Source organism: Condylura cristata, unplaced genomic scaffold (assembly GCF_000260355.1).
Source record: "Condylura cristata isolate star-nosed mole 26May11 unplaced genomic scaffold, ConCri1.0 scaffold00005, whole genome shotgun sequence".
Classification (NCBI taxonomy): Eukaryota; Metazoa; Chordata; class Mammalia; order Eulipotyphla; family Talpidae; genus Condylura; species Condylura cristata.
In genome coordinates this window covers 54,236,090-54,256,367 of record NW_004567106.1, presented here as the reverse complement: position 1 = coordinate 54,256,367, position 20,278 = coordinate 54,236,090, and the positions used below count along the sequence as shown (strand labels likewise).

General features: G+C 36.8%; 1 protein-coding gene across 2 annotated transcripts in view; it reads right to left on the bottom strand.

Moving 5' to 3' along the window:
- CPED1 (cadherin-like and PC-esterase domain containing 1) overlaps positions 1–20,278 on the bottom strand; it is a 248,922-nt gene that overhangs the window by 106,787 nt on the left and 121,857 nt on the right. For both annotated transcript variants that reach the window (XM_004677169.2, XM_012720742.1), the window contains exons 12-15: positions 17,453–17,523; positions 15,516–15,566; positions 10,813–10,999; positions 9,942–10,110 (exon numbers count right to left, since the gene is read on the bottom strand). In XM_004677169.2, the coding sequence (XP_004677226.1) occupies positions 9,942–10,110; positions 10,813–10,999; positions 15,516–15,566; positions 17,453–17,523 (478 nt within the window). The remainder of the gene's footprint in view (positions 1–9,941; positions 10,111–10,812; positions 11,000–15,515; positions 15,567–17,452; positions 17,524–20,278) is intronic.

Genomic DNA, 20,278 nt, shown 5'->3' with positions numbered 1-20,278 from the left:
GCCTGCAGGGAACATATGTAAAAGCAGCTTGTTGTTCTGTCATGGGTGAAGCCATGTGCAGGGAAGACTCCATTGCTCATTCTTGTTTCTACAACACAGGCCTCTTCAAGGAAATGTTACAGTTGGTCAAAAGCATGTGGACATTTTCTCAGCATTACCTAATTGAAACATTGAGCCAACCTGCCTTTGAACATAGCCCAGTTTGTTACAGCCTGTTGAAAGAAAGCACATCAATGGCTTTGACTAATGAGGGCAATCTAAATAGTCCAAATGACATATCATTCCATTTCCCTGTGCTTTTCAGGACCACCATCACCTACAACTCACACCACTTTCTGAGCTCATGGAAAGAAAGCCATGGCTAGGTAGCTCTTCACAGACGTCTATTCATAAGGCATTAGGATTGATGGCATTTTGCTTTGAGAGTTATGTTTGTGAACAATTCCCTGTGTGAAGAGAGGTCACTGAAGACCACACAACTCTAATGATGCTATATCGATGCTGATTTCCTTATCATTAAAACTACATATGAAATAATACAATTCAATCATGTATATTTGTGCCAAAAATGATAACACACATATTATGTCGGTCACTATCAGTAATATGCTGCTTTAGATGATGAGATTCTAGAATAAGAATTTTTTACCTTGAGTTTTTATAGTTGTGAAACTGCGTAAGTAGTTGGTATGTATGTATGTAATTGTTTCTTGAGACAAGGGACCAAGACTCAAGAGATATTCAAGACACACTGTTGACTCTAAAACGATTTAGGAAACACAGGAATGTCTTACTTTAACTTGACCTCTCGAGAGGTAACTCTGTTGTTTGGTGGAACTACAATCACATTTATAAAATAAGTCGCTACTTGGTTTGGTAGTGGCAGGTAGACTTATGAAAGTTCCTAACATACCTCTGACCCTTCCCCTCTCACTACCTTCTTTTATGATCCTGGAAAGTACTATCGCTGGAGTTAGTTTGGACTTGAGAAATGGGGAAGAAGATGAAAGGGATAAAAGATCTAGGGATGCTTTGGAACTATTAAAGTCCACAAAGAAGTATATAGTAGGAACTGGAGTTATTTAAAAAAAGATTCCCTGGGCGCTCCCTGGTGGCACAACGGGTTAAAGCATGGCACTATGAGGCTACCCTCAGTCACTGCAGCATGGTTCCATCTCCTGCGAGGGAGGGGACCCACATGGCGTGGCAGACCTCTCCTGTCTGACCTGCTGCTCCCCTCAGCCATATATTTCAGTAGAGCTGCCTGGTCTGCCCCCCTCTCTGTCTCTGGTGAACCCTGTCACCCCCTGTACCTCTAGCTTGTACCCCAGTTCTTGTATGCATAAGTAAATAAATACATAAATATTTTTTTAAAAGAGAGATTCCCCTTTTCTGCTACTACTTCAAGCATGATATCCTTCAAAGTTTCACATACCACATTGGAAATCTAGTTACTCTAAGAGAAATTCTTATTAAAAATCTTTCAGGGCTATTTTCAATTGACTTGTCCAGTTGAGAAATCAGAAAATCCTTAAAATGGCAATACATTAACTTTAAAAGAAAATTAGTGTATTCAGTCAGTACCTACAGGGAACATCCCCATATCCTGTCAGAAGCCAAAGAGATCCACTTCTCCAAAATGTATTGGCATTGCTATGATAATGGTAGGAAAAGTTTGCTTCTTTTTGTAAAGGAAGCAGATGTGACTTGGTGAAACAAGGAGAACAGATGTGCTCAGCAAAAGTATTCATTTAAGTGGCAATTTATCTGCCCATAAGTTACAGTCACTCGTGAGGTATTTAACATTATTCTTTTTCACCAACTCAGAAAGACCATTTACAGCAAATAGATTATGCTAAAACAGATTATGAATTACAGAACACACTCTTGTCATCTGGGCTCACTTTGTGAGAACACTGAAGATGAAACAAAAATCCCCAAGCCTTCAGTGCCATGAAAAGGGCCCTGCATCAGGGAGCCTGGTTGTGCAAACCACCAGCTTCATTCCCCTGGGAGCAACGGGCTCTTGAACACGCTGGGGAGGGTTGCTCAGTCCATGAACATGGAAACTGAAGTACCAGCAAAAAGCTAAGTGCCTAAATTAAAGGCAGTTAATTTAAAAGTGACAGAAGGGCCGCAGCTCAGCTATAGATAATAACAGGCATAGATCGTTCAGAGAGCAGCAAAGGTCTAGGGGAATGTCTGTCTCCAGGGGTGCCTCTGGCACACAGCACTTTAGGGCCCAGGCACATGTTTAAATACCCTTTATGACTGGAAGGAAAAATGAACTTTCAGCCAACCAAATCTATATATACTAATGTATTGACATTTATAGTGATACAGTTGTAAAAACTCATTTTAAAGATTGTGTTCATGAACGAAGGGAATCATAAAGGCAGAGGTGTCTAAGACCCTGGATGACCAGGAAGGAATCCCCAGGAACAGCCCAAGCACCCACTCTAACTTTTTTTTTCCCCCGAAGATTTATTTATTTCTGCATACAAGAGATTCAGTGTATTTCAGCAAATCTGCCTATTACACTTTCCACTCTGTCTCTGGTGAATCTTCCCCCACACTCCCACACCTCTGGCCTATACCCCACTTCTTCTATGTAATAAATAAATGTTTTTTTTAAAAAGAATTGAGTGTCAATAAATAGTCAGTTACTAGACTATATAATTTGTGTAATAAAATATTATCTGTTAACTCTAAAATTTCCTAGTAAATATTATTAAAGGATCGATTCTGTTATAACTACCCCTCCCCACCAAAATAAAAAATCAGGAAGACCTCAGTACTTTGCAATGATTCTAGAACATTATTAAAATAACCACTGTACTTAACCATGGGGAAAGTCTTTAATGAAATCTTGGCAGGTTGGCTTCTGATTAAATGAATTTCCCAAATCAGTCAATTAGATTGCAAGTACAAAGAAGGTTTTAGATGCTTTGGAGTAAAGTACAGATTGAGCTGAAGTCTGCGAGACCTGTAATCAACCCCACCTCTGCCCACTAATTACACGGGTTCCACAGAACTTGGGCATGTTTCTAAAAAGTTTTAGTTTCTCCATATGTTAAGAAAGGAGAGGAGAATAAAAGTTACCTATGCCTGGCCCTCCCTGGTGGCGTAGCAGGTTAAAGCACTGCACTAAGCTAAAGCCACTTCCACACGAGTTCGATCCCCGCCTGCCCTGGAGGAGCGCCACATGGCGCGGCAGACCTCTCCTGACCCGCCCGCTGCTCCCCTCAGCAGTGTACTTCCACGATCTGCCTGTTCTGCTCCCCACTCTGTCTCTGGTGAATCCTCTCACTGCCCCTGTACCTCTGGCCTGTACCCCAGTTCTGTATTCACAAATAAATCTTAAAAAAAAAAAAAAGTTACCTATGCCTGGGTTGGGGACATTAAGTAAGATGGGGAAGTAATTCTGGTCTCCCTTCTGGCCCACCACCACTGCTGCTGCTCTCAAGCTTCTGGAATATTCCTAAGAACAAAATACAGACACTTTATACACATTTGCTGGCTGAGAGTATTTCCCTAAAACACACTCTAGTGTTGAAAACTGAAATTACATTTCTCTGGTATACAGAGGCATTATAATTCAAAACCAAGAAAATGAGTATTGAATCAATGCTACAACTTGGAAATGAACAAAGGTTTTTATTAAATAAAAACAAAGGTTTTTACTAAACAATATTCTTGTATCAAGACTATTTGCTAAGATGTTAGGCAACTATTGCTTAGTTGCTTTGTAAGAGTCCTCTGTGGTTCTGAAAACTTATGAAAAATAAGTGGAAAATGATAAAGTATTTCCAAATGTTATAATTGGAGTTATTCACACATCATTTAATAACTCAGCATCCAGACTGCTAATGTCTTTTTTTAAATAAAGCAGCAAATGTCAGTTTTAAATGTGTAGTAAATGCTGGATAGTTCTCTTTTCAAGGGTATTTTCTCTTACCTTTGTATTTTCCCCTTATTAAGTACAATTTATTTTAAAATAAAAACTGCTTCTAAAAAAATGGATCTATGAAATGTAGTCTTCATTGCTTCTGCTATATGATCTTTCCATACATTTTATTTATGGTTTTATTCTGGCGAAATTCTTTGGGGACAAAATGTATATGAGAACACAGATCATCTATACAAATCAATTTCTGTGGATGTTATATTGTTTTCCATGTCAAAATTTTGGAGTTGGAATGAGATATTAAGACATATTTCCCCATATGTATTTTAGAACATCAATATATTTTATTAATTGCTAAGCATGACATATTCCAGCTATAATAACAGTTTATTACCTTCTAAATCTTTCTTCCTAACAGTACAACTTTACTATATCTTTGGGTAAATCAAAACGAAACTACAGTGTTGGTATGTTATATGACATTTTTATGTTTCATTACGAATCAGGCTTTCTATAATTAAATACATCTTTCTGGTTATAATTACATTAGACCAAAAAATGACAAATTAATGAGCAGAATATGAGCTATCAGAGTAGTATCAACGACTACAAAAATTATTTTTTAAAAAAGGATGACAAAGGTAAGAATGATTGTCTATATTTAGTATTGAAGGATTTACTTCCCTAATCATCACAATTCTAGTAAATTCTGAAGAGTAGAAGCACAGATTCTCTTAGTAGTTCTCAACTGGGTTTGATTTGGCAGTATCTAGAAAGTTTGGTTGTTATAAGTTAAAGGTGAGAGGAAATACTAGAAGCCAGTGTTCAGAGGCCAGGGATGCTATAAGACAGCCTGCCATGTATGGTATAGCACCCCCAAACAAGGAATTAAGCTGCCCCAATATCATAATGCCAAGTGTGGTGCAAATCTTGTTGTGTTATACCATGCATTTAAATTAAACTTCTTTTTCTCTGTGGCAACTGTGTACAAATTCCAATTGGTAATATTTTTAGAAACAGACTCTAAATTCCAATACTTAATTATGGCTAAGTAGGTGCTTAATAATGCCTGATCATATAAATGATACAAGTGTCTAACAAAATGATTAAATTACCTTATTATTCACCAAAATATCATAGTAATTGATATTTTAATTGACTGATAAGTCTTACATTTGCTTGTTCTTCACTATTTGTCTTTCAGTAAAATGAATAGTTGCTGTTCACAAGGTGAGAGAATATGGGGAAGAAAAATTAGGAGACTTGATTAATGAAAATTGGATTTACATTTTTAAGTTATTTATGTTTATTTAAAATTTAATGATGATGACCATTAATCTAATCAAATTAATCAAATCTAATTTGAAATGTAACTAGGACTTGCAAATTTTTCCCTTAACCAACAAATGAAATGTAATTAAAATTTAATTTATTTCCTTTAAGATTCCTGAGTATAGACTTTGGGGATTCCGATAGAACTGCCTATTATTTAGTCTGCAGCAGTTCAACTCTGGACTTGAATCTTCAGCATACAGTGAGGCACTATGGTTATTAACATAGAAGAAAAAACAATTTGGAAGACCAAAAGTTTCTAAGTCTCATAAAGTATATTTGTTTAGCTATTACCTTAATTTGGAAATTCTCAAATACATGAGAACTGATAGGAGATTAGAAATTTTATCCTTCACTCTTTGTGTTCTAAACTTCATCATGGTATCAGCTTGCAGTGAAACCTAAAGACTCTAATGAGATTAACATAAAAGAGAAAGAAGGGGGAAAGGTCTCTGGATTAGACTTTTAACTGGAGCCTATGGTGAGAAAATCCTGCTTCTGCTATTGACTTCTTCTACTCTGTGAGGTCACTCTGGCCTAGTTAAGTGTCTTAAACAATCTACATTATTTATTCACTATCTGTGCACCCATGTGACAGTTTCTAAAAGGAAGGCTAGAAAATACTAGTGATTATTAGATATTTTTCCATGTTGTGAAAAATGGGATTGTTGTGGGAACATAGTGAACAAAAAAGAAAGGCCCAGAAAGGATTTTTAGAAATGACTGAAATACTTACTGTAATCAACTGTAGGATGCATTCTACAGAATTTTCTAGTATTTTCTTTCATATTACACTAATAAATTCCTAATATAATTATTCTTTAATTACATCATTGACTTCTCATCAACATTTGAGAAAAGAGGCATGTTTTTGAAGATATCATACTGCCCTATCAATACTTATTGCTTGTATGAGTGAAGTATTTATATACAATCTATGTAATTTTTATATAGCCCATATTTTTATACATATTTCACATTGTAAAGTGCACAAACTTTAAGCACATTGTTCACTCTAAATACATAAAAATCTACAGATCAATGATTGAAGAATCTACCATGTTTGTGTGTATCAGTGATTAATTCTAAGGTAACTTAATAGTAAGATACTGAGTTTGTTCATCTCAATGAATTATTTCCAGCTTCTAGTTATTATAAATACTACTCAAAAGAATGCTTGTGCTTAAAAGAAATGAGCTTTCAAAACATGAAAAGACATGGAAAAAAAAAACACCCCAGATTGCTAAGTGAAGAGAGCCAAGATGAGAAGGCAGCATAATGTATGATCCCACCTTATGACCACCCCCATGGAGCTAACCGAGAGGTGAGTGGTTTCCAGGGACCCTGGGGGAAGGCAAGTCCTAACACTGGCTGTGGAACCTTGGGCAACTTCTTTTCCCTCTCTGATACATGGGTTTGACCCCTCCAAAACCTAGGGTTTGTAATAGAATTCCATCTACAGAGATGTCAGAAGGATTTAAAAGACTAAAAATGTAAGGACAGGGCCTGGGACTTGGTCAATGGACCTCATTTTAACTATTATCCTCTGGGCAGTTCTGAGCTTTAGAGAATTACTTTATACATCTGTGGTATCCCAGGTACACCTTTCAGAATTATCATCCAATTAACTCCTTTTAGTTTCCAGTGGGAAGGGACAGTGTGGCCAGTGTCACATAATTGGGAGGTGTGTCTAGGGAAGAGTAACAGGTCAGCTCAGATCAGGTGAGCAGAAACATAAAACACACAAATAATGGAACACAGATCTGGAAAAATCAGGGGCTGGCAAGGAGAGACAGGAATGACCAAAGCATGCACAGCTTGCCACTCTTGACACAAACTATGATAGAGAGTTCTTGAGGCTATTGATCAACCTGCAAAATGGAACTGGAAATAAGGGAGATAAATATGGACAAAGTCAGGGACAATCATAGGGACAGATTCTGGTTCAACAAAGAGCCAGAATTGAACCACAGCAGTATCATAAGAGCAACGAAGTGGGGCCCTACTTCATGGCTCAAGGGGTTAAGACGCAGCACTGCAAACTAGTTGATCCCCAGCCCCCGAGGTGACCCACATGGCGCAGCAGACCTCTCTTGTCTCACCCTCTGCTCCCCTCAGCAGTGTACTTTGTCGATCTGCCTGTTATGCTCCCCACTCTGTCTCTGGTGAAGTCTCTTACTGCCCCTGCACCTCTAGCCTATAGCCCAGCTCTGTATGCATAAATAAATAAATCTTCAAAAAAAGAAAAAAAAGAGCAGTGGAGTGACAAACCAGAGAGAAGCAGGCAAATCCTGCCTATTCCACCTCTCCAATGCCCCCTACTCATGATAACATTCCCATTCCTGCTGCCTCTCCCTAGATAGTTCCCCTGTATAGAATTACATTCAAAATGCAAAGGTTTCTCCAACTGACCACTGGGAAGGAACAGATACTCCTGAAAAAGTTGATAATAATGATTCAGTACAAGGATTTTGCCCTTTTGTGAATACTTAGAAAGTGAAAAAAATTATATTAAAATATTAATACCCATTCAATGGGCTTGACAACAGAATAAAGAATGAGTCGTTTCTTAGTTAATCATATCATATGAACGTCTTGAGTGACTTCGAAGAATACACCCATGTCAGTTGTGGACAACAAAGCTCTATTTCAAAGATACAGAAAAAATACAGTAATATAAACCTCACTGGTGACAAGTTTAAAGTAAAACTACATTCACTCATGTCTTAGTATAGAGGTTTTATTTTCCTTTTTAGACTTTATGATATACTTCTATAAAAGTCCTTTTACTTTTTTAATACTATATAAAAGTCAGGTTTACTGACCAATTTAATAATGTAGTCATCCATAGAATTTTTTAAATAAAATTAAATATATGAGTTTTATAAAGTGAGAAATACTTTTTAATTCATTTCCAATTTGGAAAAAGATTGAGCTATAGCAACTCAAAAAAAGCCAAGAGAACAGAATGAACCATATTTTGAAATTTTCACCATAGTCAAGCACAGTGCTCCCTAAACTATGTCCAACAAGAATGTTAGTAGCTATTGCATTAAAAGTTATCAAATAATCCTGGAAAAGCTGCCTGCTATATTTAATGCCCTGCCATTTAAAGTAGCATAAAGGAACTTACTTGACTTAGTTGATCCCATTTCTTCATAACCATGAAATTCTCTTTTCTTATTTAAAAAACTACACTTGTTACCATCTCAGAATTACAGTTCTGTCCTGTTCTAAACCAATATGAAATTCTGTTGGAATTAGTGGTAATTCATAACTTATAGAGGGCATTTCTTAGAAAAATAAAAATCTCAGTAATGGGTCCCTTTACAAGACAGTAATAAACTCTTGGAAATGGATGAGACAGCAGTGGTAGAGGGAAAGAGGGTGCGGATATAGGAAGTTCTCATTTAATGTCCTTAATAGAACATTAACTGAACAGATCTTAGAATAGTGTTTGTTTGTTTGTTTGTTTGTTTGTATTTCAGTGTCTTCCTTGGATCATTTTTCCTTATCAATGTTGTTTTTGAAATGATAATGAACAACATGTTCCTGGAAGACCTGTTGCACTGTAAATGGCCACTATATTTAAGAAAACATGGTATCCATCTTCCTCACTGAGACCCAGATGGTCATCTCTCCCTTTTGTTAACCCTCTGAGCTCCAAAGGTACCAGCAGCAAATAAATCTCCAAGACCAAGACACACATTACAATGATACTTCCTGAGTTAAGCAATAGGTATGGTATGATGGAGCCACCTGAAATGAGGGTAGATGGCGGGAGGCAGGTTATACGAACATTTCTAATAGAGGGAAAAAAACAGAAGAGAAACGCCAAACAAAAACAAAGTCCTGGGGCCCCATTCATCCTTTGGAAAATCAGCAGGGGGTGCAGACTGGTTATGTGGTACCCATAGCTAGACAGCAGCCTGTGGGAATGATGGAGTATGATAGTGGATGAGGCCATCTACCCACACAACTTAATCTCCATCATCTGGCATCCTTTTTCTAGAATGGCTTCATAAGGTTTCTTCTAATTCTTTAAAGTAAATTTCACTGAATATACCAGAAAGAAAAGGAAAAATAACAGGTGGTTTCACTTATAGCAGGAGTATAATGGACCATGCGAGAAATTATAATAATAATGAATAGCTATATACCAGACATACTTTATGAGGTGGAGTAGGGATGGGATCAAAAACCGTGGGGGGAGGGAAATGCACTGGACTATGGTGATGGCACACAGGTGATCTGGTCATGGGAAGCCCATGGGGATTACAACTGAGATGGAAAAATGCACAAAATGATGTAAAAGCAAGCTATTATATTATTTAAAAAAATTCACTGAATCTAGTTTAAAATTTTAAAAGTAGATTCAAGAATAAATCCAGGAAACAGCACAATTTAGAAGGGAAATGTAAAACCAATTACTTAGGTAAGTGTGAGCACTTTGGCTTTTTTATTTATTTATTTATTTTTGCAATATTAACCACAATAAATACACCAAATACAAGAAGTACATGGAGAAGACACCCCATCAAAGAGAAAATCGTGATGGGATGAATACCTGCGCTTTTGAAATGACACCAGAGTTTGGGTATAAAAGCATTCCTTTTTTCCTTACAATTTCCATTTGGCATTTTTCACCTGCTTAGCAGATCATTCTCAATTCAATCCAAGTACAAAGGTAAAGTTTACTTACTTGCACAAAACCACATGCTGTGAAGTCTTCAAACAAGGGTAGACTTGGCCGGTCTTCCCGATAGATGGTGAGTTTGTACGTGATCAGATTCTCACCCTGTGGTGAAGATTCATCCACCACAAGCACTGAGATTTTGTTCATGCCTAAGCCTAGAGGGTAGTTGGCAAAGCTGGAGCCAGACAGAGAGAGAAAGAGAGAGGTAGATATTTATTCAGACCAAATGGATTCATTCTTCAGTGACTTATTAAACACTGATAATCTATGTAAACAAGAAATAACATCTGTACATTCACATAAGAAACCCAAAATGTGGTGCTGGGGGGAATGAACCCTTCCACAGTACGTTGTTATGCCAAGAGTTATGTGGGACATCAAGTCACATTCAAGTACAGGGAAGGGAGCTATTTATTCACCCAATTGTGTCCTACATTATCTCATTCAACACAACTTAATACAATTGAAAAATATAGAGCACATGACACAGAACTGGGAAACAAATTGCCCAAAGACGTGGTAGTGTCAGATTGAGGCCCAGGATGGGCATACTCTTTTCTTAGCACTAATACTCTCAGCTCCCAGGGGAACCAAGCACATCCCCTTCCCGAGCTGGCTCATCAGTGTCTGCCCTGCCAGAAAACACAGAAGGTATGAAGATCTATGCTTCATTTCAAATTACGAACAAAAGGAGTTGGCAATTCTCAAAAGTGTCAGTAGAAAAAATCCCACTGAGGCTAGAAAAACGAGTGCTAGTATGTCCATATATTTTGTCAACATGCCTATGAAATAATCAACCCCTGAGCTGGGCCTCTTTGAAGGGCCCATGCGCTATACGCCTGCCAGTCTGCCATCTCCCCTGGGCAGCCTCCCATACCTGGGTCCCGCGGGTTCCTGCAGGCACACCTTGCACTGACACTTCGAAGCCTCTGCTCCGATTCTCACCGTGACCACATCAAATGGGACTTCAGAGTAATAATCTTTGATCTTTGGATTAAATTCAGGATTTAGCTCCAATTTCGGATGTGTGAAGATCTGCTTGATATAACATTGTGTATCTTTATCTTAAAAAACACACACACACACAAGAACACAGAAAAGACAACTGTGAAATGGATAATGCTTAAAATTATATTATGATTACGGTGTTATTTTAAAAATATTCCTTTGAACAACCTTTAGCCCTCACTGCTGATTTTCTTTTTGCCATTCTGATCAGAGTTGATTTGTGACTTCGGCTGGATTTTCTGTTTGTCAAATTTGGTAGACTTTGCTTCATGTAACAGCTGTTGCCTTTAGTTGGTTTTAGACAGATGATATTTTCTGCTCACCTTTTAAAACTTTAAAGGCACAGAAGGTGGGAAAATGTCTCTTTGGTGGATTGATAACATTGTCACGGCATTTACTGCTTATATCTAGCAACTGTGTAGAGGAGAGTGATGGCTCAATGGAGTGGTGACAGAAGGATGCCAGCAGGGATGGGAAAAATTTCTTTTGGCGAATGGTATTAAACTGCCATTGCATTGACATAGTAGCTCAGAGGCAGCAGGGTGGAGGGAAGAGTGAATGCCAATATTACACCAAACAGTCAGATACAGAAACATCCGCAGAGCATGCTGGGACCTCCCTGGGGCCACCGCAATCTCAGCAAGTACCCTGAAGCATGAAAGAGAAATCCATATACTCTGTCTAAGCCTGTGAGAATCCAGCAAGTTACTTCAGACTTGATTCTAAGTTATTTTTTAAGTGATTCTATTTGGGAGAAAAAAGGAAAATAACTTCATAGGACATGTACGAGTCATGGGTAACTTGAAGTTTGTCTTTGCTGGAATGTTGTTGCCTCTTAAGAAGCATTTTTGGACAATCTTTTCATTAATATTTCTTTGCAAGGCATTTGCAAAGCTACTTTGGAGTAAAATGTTTTTTTTATACATTAACACTGCAAGTTAGCCATGACTGTATATATACCTATGACATTATTTTCATTTTTCTTACAAATAGAAACACTGATAAAAATGAAAGGAGCCTTGCATTACATTTAAATAAATGTCCAATGATGTTTAGCAACACAGCAACAACAAAAAAAAATGACAGGATTTGCTGTAGGAAACTATACAATTGAAATTTTAAAAAGTAGATTATCCTGTTAATTGTTTTTCCTGTATAGATATTACAAAGATTTTTCTAAAATCAAATCTGACGGTTTATCTTCGATTTTTAATGAGTTCTCTTCACCTCTGAATCCAGTTCAAGCAACAGTGGAGTTATCTTCCTCTCCACCACCATCTCCCATTAGTATGGTATTTCTTAGATGTCTGGAGAGATGCACTCCTAAATTCATGGCTATGAATAACACCCACCTTATGGATGTTTTGCTCTAGGTTTGAAAACAAATTTGGGAGATCTTAATATAACTCATCATATCCTAAAACAATGAAAATGGGGGAAAAGAAAAATATACCTATATATTTCTGTTCTACCATACATAGTGTCCTCAACCATGGAAGAAAAAAACTACTGATATAAATTAGGAACAATAATAATAATGTATCAGATGATAATTTTATTGTAGGAAAAAGACTTATTGGAAAAAAGAAACAGCTAGCCAATTTGGTTGAATAACTCGATGAATTGAATTGGGTTAATCTGCTGAATTCACTTTACTTGTTAGTAAAGACTTTATCTAGATATTAGATGTGAGTATACCATCTATAATTTCAGGGGTCATAGCAACCCTTGAAATGTTATATAATAAAGGAAAAAGAAAAGAACAAGGGTGAGATTGCATTATTAGACTTCATCCTGAAAAGAACCACAACTTTTAATTCAAAATGAAGCACTTATTATTAATACACAGATTTTTCATCAACAATTTTTCCCTCCAACATATTCTGTTTAAAGTACTCAGAGAGACAGAGTAAACACAGGCTATGTTGGGTGTGAAATCTGATTCAAGTGGAGACTGTAAACTCAACATCACACTTTAAATAAGCTGGAGTTCAGGGGAAAAGAATATGCTTTCAAGAGAACTATTTTCTAGGCAGAAGAGGGAATTTAAACACCTACACTTTCAAGTTCAGGACCAGGTAAATGAATAATTGTTCAAAACAGTAGTCACAGAAAAGATGTACCCTTACTTAATAGGATTTTTTTTAATGAAAGTAGCATTGCACTATAGAATTATATAAGCTTCAGGCCTTCTTTCAGGAAAATCTACATGTGTATATATTACATTCAGTTCACCACTAAAAATCCAAATCTACCCTTCACCAGAAATTGTTCCCTTTGTCCTGATTTGCCCACCTCCCTCTTACCTTCCCTTCTGAGAAGCGCTGATAAAAGGATATCTGTTTTTAAAGTGGTCACTAATAATTCATTTTTCTTCAGTTTATACTCTCTGTTGATATGGATATTTCAATATGACAACCTTGAAGCTCAGCCCCGCTAAGACAAAACTGCAATCATCCTCTTATGCAAGAGTTTAACAAGTGCTTATTTCTGGTTTCATCAGAAACTCTACCTCAGCCTTCATTGCTGCATCCCAGACCCCTGCCTGAAAACTGATTTGCTTCTGCCATCATCCTCAACTGAATCATCAGTGCTACTGCCTCCAGACACCTGGTGCTTCCTTGGCATGCTTCCCAGTCCAGTTCCAACTTGTCTCAGGCCAGCTCACCTTAGATCTACGCAGGACCCAGCGTGAGGTATGGTGGTCACAGGCTGCTTAACCTATTTGGCAAGTATACCTGGGAAAGCTGTTTGAAGCTTTCATTGTTTTAATGGATTTCTTTTAACCACAGAATTTTATTGCCCTCTTGAGGCATGATCATAATTCATAACATACATGAGAAGAGCCTAGACACTAAAAGATAATCCCACCTGTTCTGAGGCATCATCAAGTTATTTCTCTAATCTTCTATGATACCATAAAAGTAGGAAGATAAATTGTGAAGATCCTGGTAGGACTAGTTTATATCCACAGAAAAACACGAACAAGGTGGAAGAGCGTTATCTATCATGTTCATAACCTCTGCACCATGTTACCTGGGAGCTGAAAAAAAATGAGATCTTCCCATTCAATCACTTCATTTCAAAGTGAGAAAATAGGAGCCTTTCAAAGTGACTTTCCTGATGGTGTATGTAACCCCAAGTCAGGCACACACAAGGCACTCAAGAAATGTTGATTCTCATCTTGCTCCTAGTTTTCACACTAGACCCTTTCCCTCTACACTGTGGGTGCCAGTCTCGCAGGGGAATTGAGTAGCATATAATTTTCTGGAGTACGAGAATGAATGATAAATGCAGGGAGGGAATAACAGAAGGAATAGATGGCATTTTTCATTAATTGGATATACTTATTTTCACTGCTATTTTTCATTAATTGGATATATTTGCTGATGCTTTTGAACTACATGACCAAAGAACCCACCAGTCTACTGTGATTTGAGTAATATTAAAATAATGAGTAAATTAAATTGCATTTTAGATGATACAAATTAGGCATCATTAAATTAGGAGAGTTTTATTTATAATAAATTAGGCCTTCATCCTACATTTTTATTTTTTTCAGCTTTAATATTTTGCCACAAATTTTTTTTTATTTGTGAAAGGCTCAATCATCTAAGAGCTTGTTTTAGCAAAAATATGTTTATTTGTAAATTTATTTATTGTTAAAAAATAAAACTGATAAGCAGAATTCTTATTTTTTCCATCATATTATTATATGATATTAAGATGATTCATAAACTTTGAATAATGAATATCAAAATCTTCCTTGTGATCCAGCTCAGGAAATTAATAGCTTGCGATGTGGGAAAAGTAAGTAAACTCTCTAGAATGGTAGATTTGTAAGACTACTTGATGAATAATGAACAGAAAGTCTAGATACTATTTGAAATATATACTCTAAAATACAATTTTTCTTGATCACACCTTGGTAAAAATCCATAAAGTTTAAGAAAGTAAATTTAAAATTGGCTTCAAAGCTCTCAATTGTTATAGGAAAATTTTATTCAAGGATTGTCCATTACATTAATAATCTGGCAGAAAGAGAACCACTGTGGTGGAATAAGACCCTAAAAATCAATCAGTAGGGGACTCCCTGGTGGCCCGAGGTGTTAAGTCTCAGCACTATGAAGCCTGTCACAGCAGCTTCAGTGTTAGTTTGATCCCCAGCCAGGGAGGTGACCCACATGGCACAGCAGACCTCTCCTGTCTCACCTGCTGCTCCTCTCAGCAATGTTTTTCATTGTATCTGCCTGTTCTGCTCCTCACTCTGTCTCTGGTGGACTCTCTCACCCCGTCACCCCCTGCATCTCTGACCTGCACCCCAGCTCTTAACACTTAGAGCCTCTTGAAACAATTTTGCAAGTCTCTGTCCTCAATCACATTTCATGTTTAAAAATAGAAAATTAAAAATGTCTTTTGCAGGCAAAAATAGCTATTACCTCATGCATAAATCTTTTAACTTAAATTATAGACGTAGTCTAAGGATACCAAATATGATAAAGTGATAATTTATTCAAAGCTGTTGTGCCTAAGTATTAATTATATGTTCGTAACACTTTAATTGGAACTCACCATTATCACAGTGTATTTCTTTGGTGTCACTCAGAAATTTTGGAATCACCACTAAAAAAACAAAAAATGTAAATTTAAGATGACAACTATTAACCAAAATGAAAAGAGTACAAATTCTGAAATCTCAAATAGGATAATTTGATCAAACACATATGTAGTCAACTTTTATTACATCACTAAGCACTTTGAAATTCAGTGGAAAACTACAATTAAAAATTATTTTATTAAATCTCAGAAGATTAGAGGATTATTTCAAATAAAAAAATTAAGGGAGAAAAATGTACAATGTAAATGTCATCCTTTGCTACAAATAGATCTATGGTGATTCGAATCTGGGATCTGCTGTTTATAATTTCCCAAGTCATTAGAAATACAGAAATTGCATCAAGTTGGCCCAACTGATATTTACTCTGGCTTCTGCATTCAATCAAACATCTTTCTAAAACAGTCCCCAATGAATATTTATGGCACACACCAAAGAATAAAAAACATTTAAAGAGGGCCCTCCCTGGGGGCACAGTGGACTAGGACACAGCACTGCAAGTGGGCCGCCACTTCAGTGCAAGTTCGATCCCCGCCTGCCCCAGAGGGGACCCACATGGCGCGGCAGACCTCTCCTGACCCGCCCGCAACTCCCCTCAGCAGTGTACTTTGTCAATCTGCCTGTTCCGCTCTCCACTCTGTCTCTGGTGAATGCTCTCACTCCCCACACCTCTGGCCTGTGCCCCAGTTCTGTATGCATAAATGAATAAATCTTAAAAACAAACAAACAAACAAACTCAAAGAGCTGCAGTTTTAAATATTTGAAAAGGAAGAAATGGTAAGAGAAAGAGAATCAGGACAGCGGTTTATCAGCGCTTATTCTGTATCTGCTGATGCATTCCTATTCTATCTGATTCTAGTGAATTAGTGGTTCTTAGGCCTTACGGAGACTCAGACTCAGTGAAAAGGCTGGTAAAAATACAGACTATTGCATCTTCTTTTCGGAGGTTTTGATTCAACGGATCTGAATTTTTCAGACACCTCTGGGGGTCACTACTGTTATTGTTGAAGGAGGTAAGGGGGTTTGTATTTACGTATTGAGAACAAAGACAATGGAATAGAAACTGATTTGCAATAGAAAACTAGGCACTTTTTTTTTTTTAAAGTATAGACACGTTAGTAGTCTGTTTTACTCTTAACATTAGAATTTTCTTTTTCTTTTGACAAAAAGCTAGTTAGATGACTTTTGGAAGGAAAAATGATATTTCTCTTAATTGTTTCATCTTAAAATCAGAAATAGCTCTTTTATCACATGAAGCTTACATATGAGGTTTGGAAGGAAAGAAAGAGAAAATGTAAGTGAGAAAATAAAAATGGGCATTAAATTTCCTTGCAGACTGTGTTGCTTAGAGTCAATTCTTCATTAAATAGTATGTCAAAAATATTCTTCAAAACATTGGGGTGTCTTTATATTATTTTATTGGCTGATGACCACTTAATTTACTTATCTAAATAAATAATTTATTATTTATATTTATTCATACCACTTAACTTACATACCCACTCCGTACTAGTACTGCAGGCATTTTCTGTTTTTTTTTTTTTTTCTCCTATTAATCTTTTGTATAATTTTTTGGTCTATCCTTAAGTTTTTCCTTACAATAAATATGTAGAAGCATAATTTCTAATATGGAAGAATAATTTTTAAATCTTTTCTTGTGTGTAGTAAATAGTCACTGGAACGTTTCATCTAATTGGTACACACAGCCAGCAGCAAGAGAATGCGTAGATGCCTGCACTCTCCCTATTCTCTTGAAGAGGAAATTTTTTTCCAAATTTGAAGGGAGATAACATTTCTTAGTTTAATCAATTTTGATTGCTAATGCAGCTAAACATTTTTGTGCATTTTAAAAGTCTTATTTCATGCTGACCTAAGCCGAACTATTTCTTTTTACCTTTTTTATTTTCAGTTGCATCCAAGGACACTTGTGGTTTCTCGATGGTCACATTCTCTGTGAAAGAATTCCTGCAAAGGCAATGCCAAAAAACAGCGGAGCCGTGAACTGGACAACATTCATGCAAAGTACCTCAAGCACACTATCTTGGCGGGGAGGTGCACAGTTATTTTGATGAACACAAAGAAACACTGGAGTTCATTCTTCCAAACTGGTCATTTCGCTTCCATTGAGGTGGCTGGAAAGCTCATCAACTTTTTTTTTTTTTTATTAAAAAGTTTATTTTTACATCATTTTTCACATTTTTTTTTTCATCTCAATTGTAATCCCTACGGGTTTCCCATCACCAAATCACCCCTGTGCCACCACCATAGTCCCGTGCATTTCCCTCCCTTCCCCCCCTCCCCCGTTTTTGATCCCATTCCCCACTCCACCCCCACAGAATGTCTCTGGTCTATGGTTGTTCATTATTTTTGTTATTTTCTCGCCTGTTCCATTATACTCCTGCTATGAGTGAAACCATCCGGTATTTTTCTTTCTCTCTCATCAACTTTAATCAACAGAAACACATTTGAGGAAAACCAGGGCAAAAGTCCTTCTTCAGTCCAAGAGTGAGGGCTTCCTGAAAGCTCATGTCCAACGCTAGTGATTCAGAGACACAGTCTTATTGGAATCTGATTGGCCAAAGTTACAGTCTTTCAATGAGAAGTAAGAAGGCTTGGCAATTCAGAGCCACAGACTGAGAAGGATGTGTGTGTGTGTGTGTGTGTGTGTGTGTGTGTGGGTGTGTGTGTGTGTGTGTGAGATACAAGAAATATGAGTATACCGTGCAGAAAATGACCTTTGTCTTTCCAAGGCTTCTAGCCTTAAACTTTGATTAACAGTAATGAATGGTAAGGGCCCATTATAACTTGGCATTGGCCACATTTGTCTGCTGTATAACTAAATTTTCCACCAGATTGCCCTTTAATTCCTCAAATTTGAGACCAAGATAATCTAAATTACAGACAGAAACTTTCTGGTCCCAATGAGAGAATACTGGGCAGGCTGTGACAGGACTTTCTTGTGTTGTGTTGTGAATATCCCAGCAAAATGGAGATAACAAAGTTGGCGTTACTTCACAGGAATGCTATGAGAATTAAATCCAATGGTCTGTGTTAAATTACATTTTATAAATATTTTTTGTCCCAGTTAAGTGCTGGGCACTGTAGCAGAGAAGAGATGAATAAGGCATATTCAATTCTTTCAAAATATAAACATCAGATAGGAACTAAGAAGAATCAAGGGGAAAAAGTGAAAAAGAATCAAGGAATTTAAAATATTGTCAATGCAAGGAGGTGTGATGATTTTACTGCAGTCTGTTTGTAAGAGACATTTTCTCCTTTGAGATATATGGCAAAGTAATTAGGGTGACAATTAATTAGGACTGTCTAGGACTTAATTTAAAAGAGCCCCCTCTTCTCAAAGAATGAAGTAACAGATAAAGTAAGCACAAGCTAAGATTTGTTTAACTAAAGTTTGGTTGTATACAAGGCCTTTTTTTTTTTCAGAAAAATCTCTGAATTTAATATGAAGCATAAAGAAATGAAACTGGAAAAAGCTCAATGCTAAAATGCAAATAAACTGAGTTTGGGGAATGAAATTATCAGCTGAATTAGGTACTTTGTATTAAAGGCATCCTAAGGGGATACTGTTGTCCAATTATTTTTATAAATAAATTATTTGATTTCAAAATGTAAATTTTTCAAGGAAGGAGCATGATTACCACAATACACTTATAACTTCAATTAATTAAAGTAAAAATTAGCAAAAAGTACACACACATTGGTTTTAAGATTTTTACTCTATTTAGGTTTAACCAAATTCTCGTGGGAATCTGGATTCTGAGCCTTGGTGCACAAACACACCTGTCATATTGTGTAACTTGTGAACTTTATCTGCTGTAATTAAGATACTCTAAGGGTGGGATGTTTGAATCCAAGCTGGTCTAAGTTTAGACCACTTTATGTATGTAGTCAATAGTGACCATGGTAAGCTCCACTATTGGAAGAAACTCAGTCTGGGTTAGGATTAAAGTCAATATTCTGAATTTAGGATGTCATTTACTTAACTTTCTCACACATAAAGAGCATAAGAAAATCTTCTTGGAAAACAAACTTTCCAAAACTGCTTGCACATATCAGGCCTATATTAAATAACCTATATTTAAGTAGACTCCGTGATACATCAAGTTTGTGCTTCTTCCATTGCTGATGGCAGACAGTCTAGGTTCATCTGAGTGCAAAAAGAAAGGGGGTATTCACCCATAGTAGTACTTCAAACTTGTGTTCAAACAATGCCTTTTGTCAAGGCATTTGTCAGTACTTACTTCCAAGTATTGAGAAAAGTCAGGCATTGCCTTACTTCCGCTGCATAAAAGAGAAGTTGATGGAATGTTAGGTGTTGCTCCCTTTCACCAAACTGAAAGGTTTCCATGTATCACCTGGCTGTCTCCCTCTTCATCCCTCATTGCCTCTTTAGAACAGTAATGAAAATGCAAGGTCAAGACCCTTTCTCCCAACCAAAACATTAAATACCAACAGACTTGCATACACAGGCATCTATAGTTCACCTCTTGTAGCTGGGACAGAATATATTTATAAATTTGGATAGGTTTTGCCCAAAATAAAGTCACCCATAAGGAATCGGTTCTGACGGATGGACAAAACCAGTTTCACCTAATATCTTTGTGTTTCAAGTTTAGGCAGATGATAGATAGATAGATAGATAGATAGATAGATAGATAGATAGATAGATAGATAGATAGATAGATAGATAGATAGATAG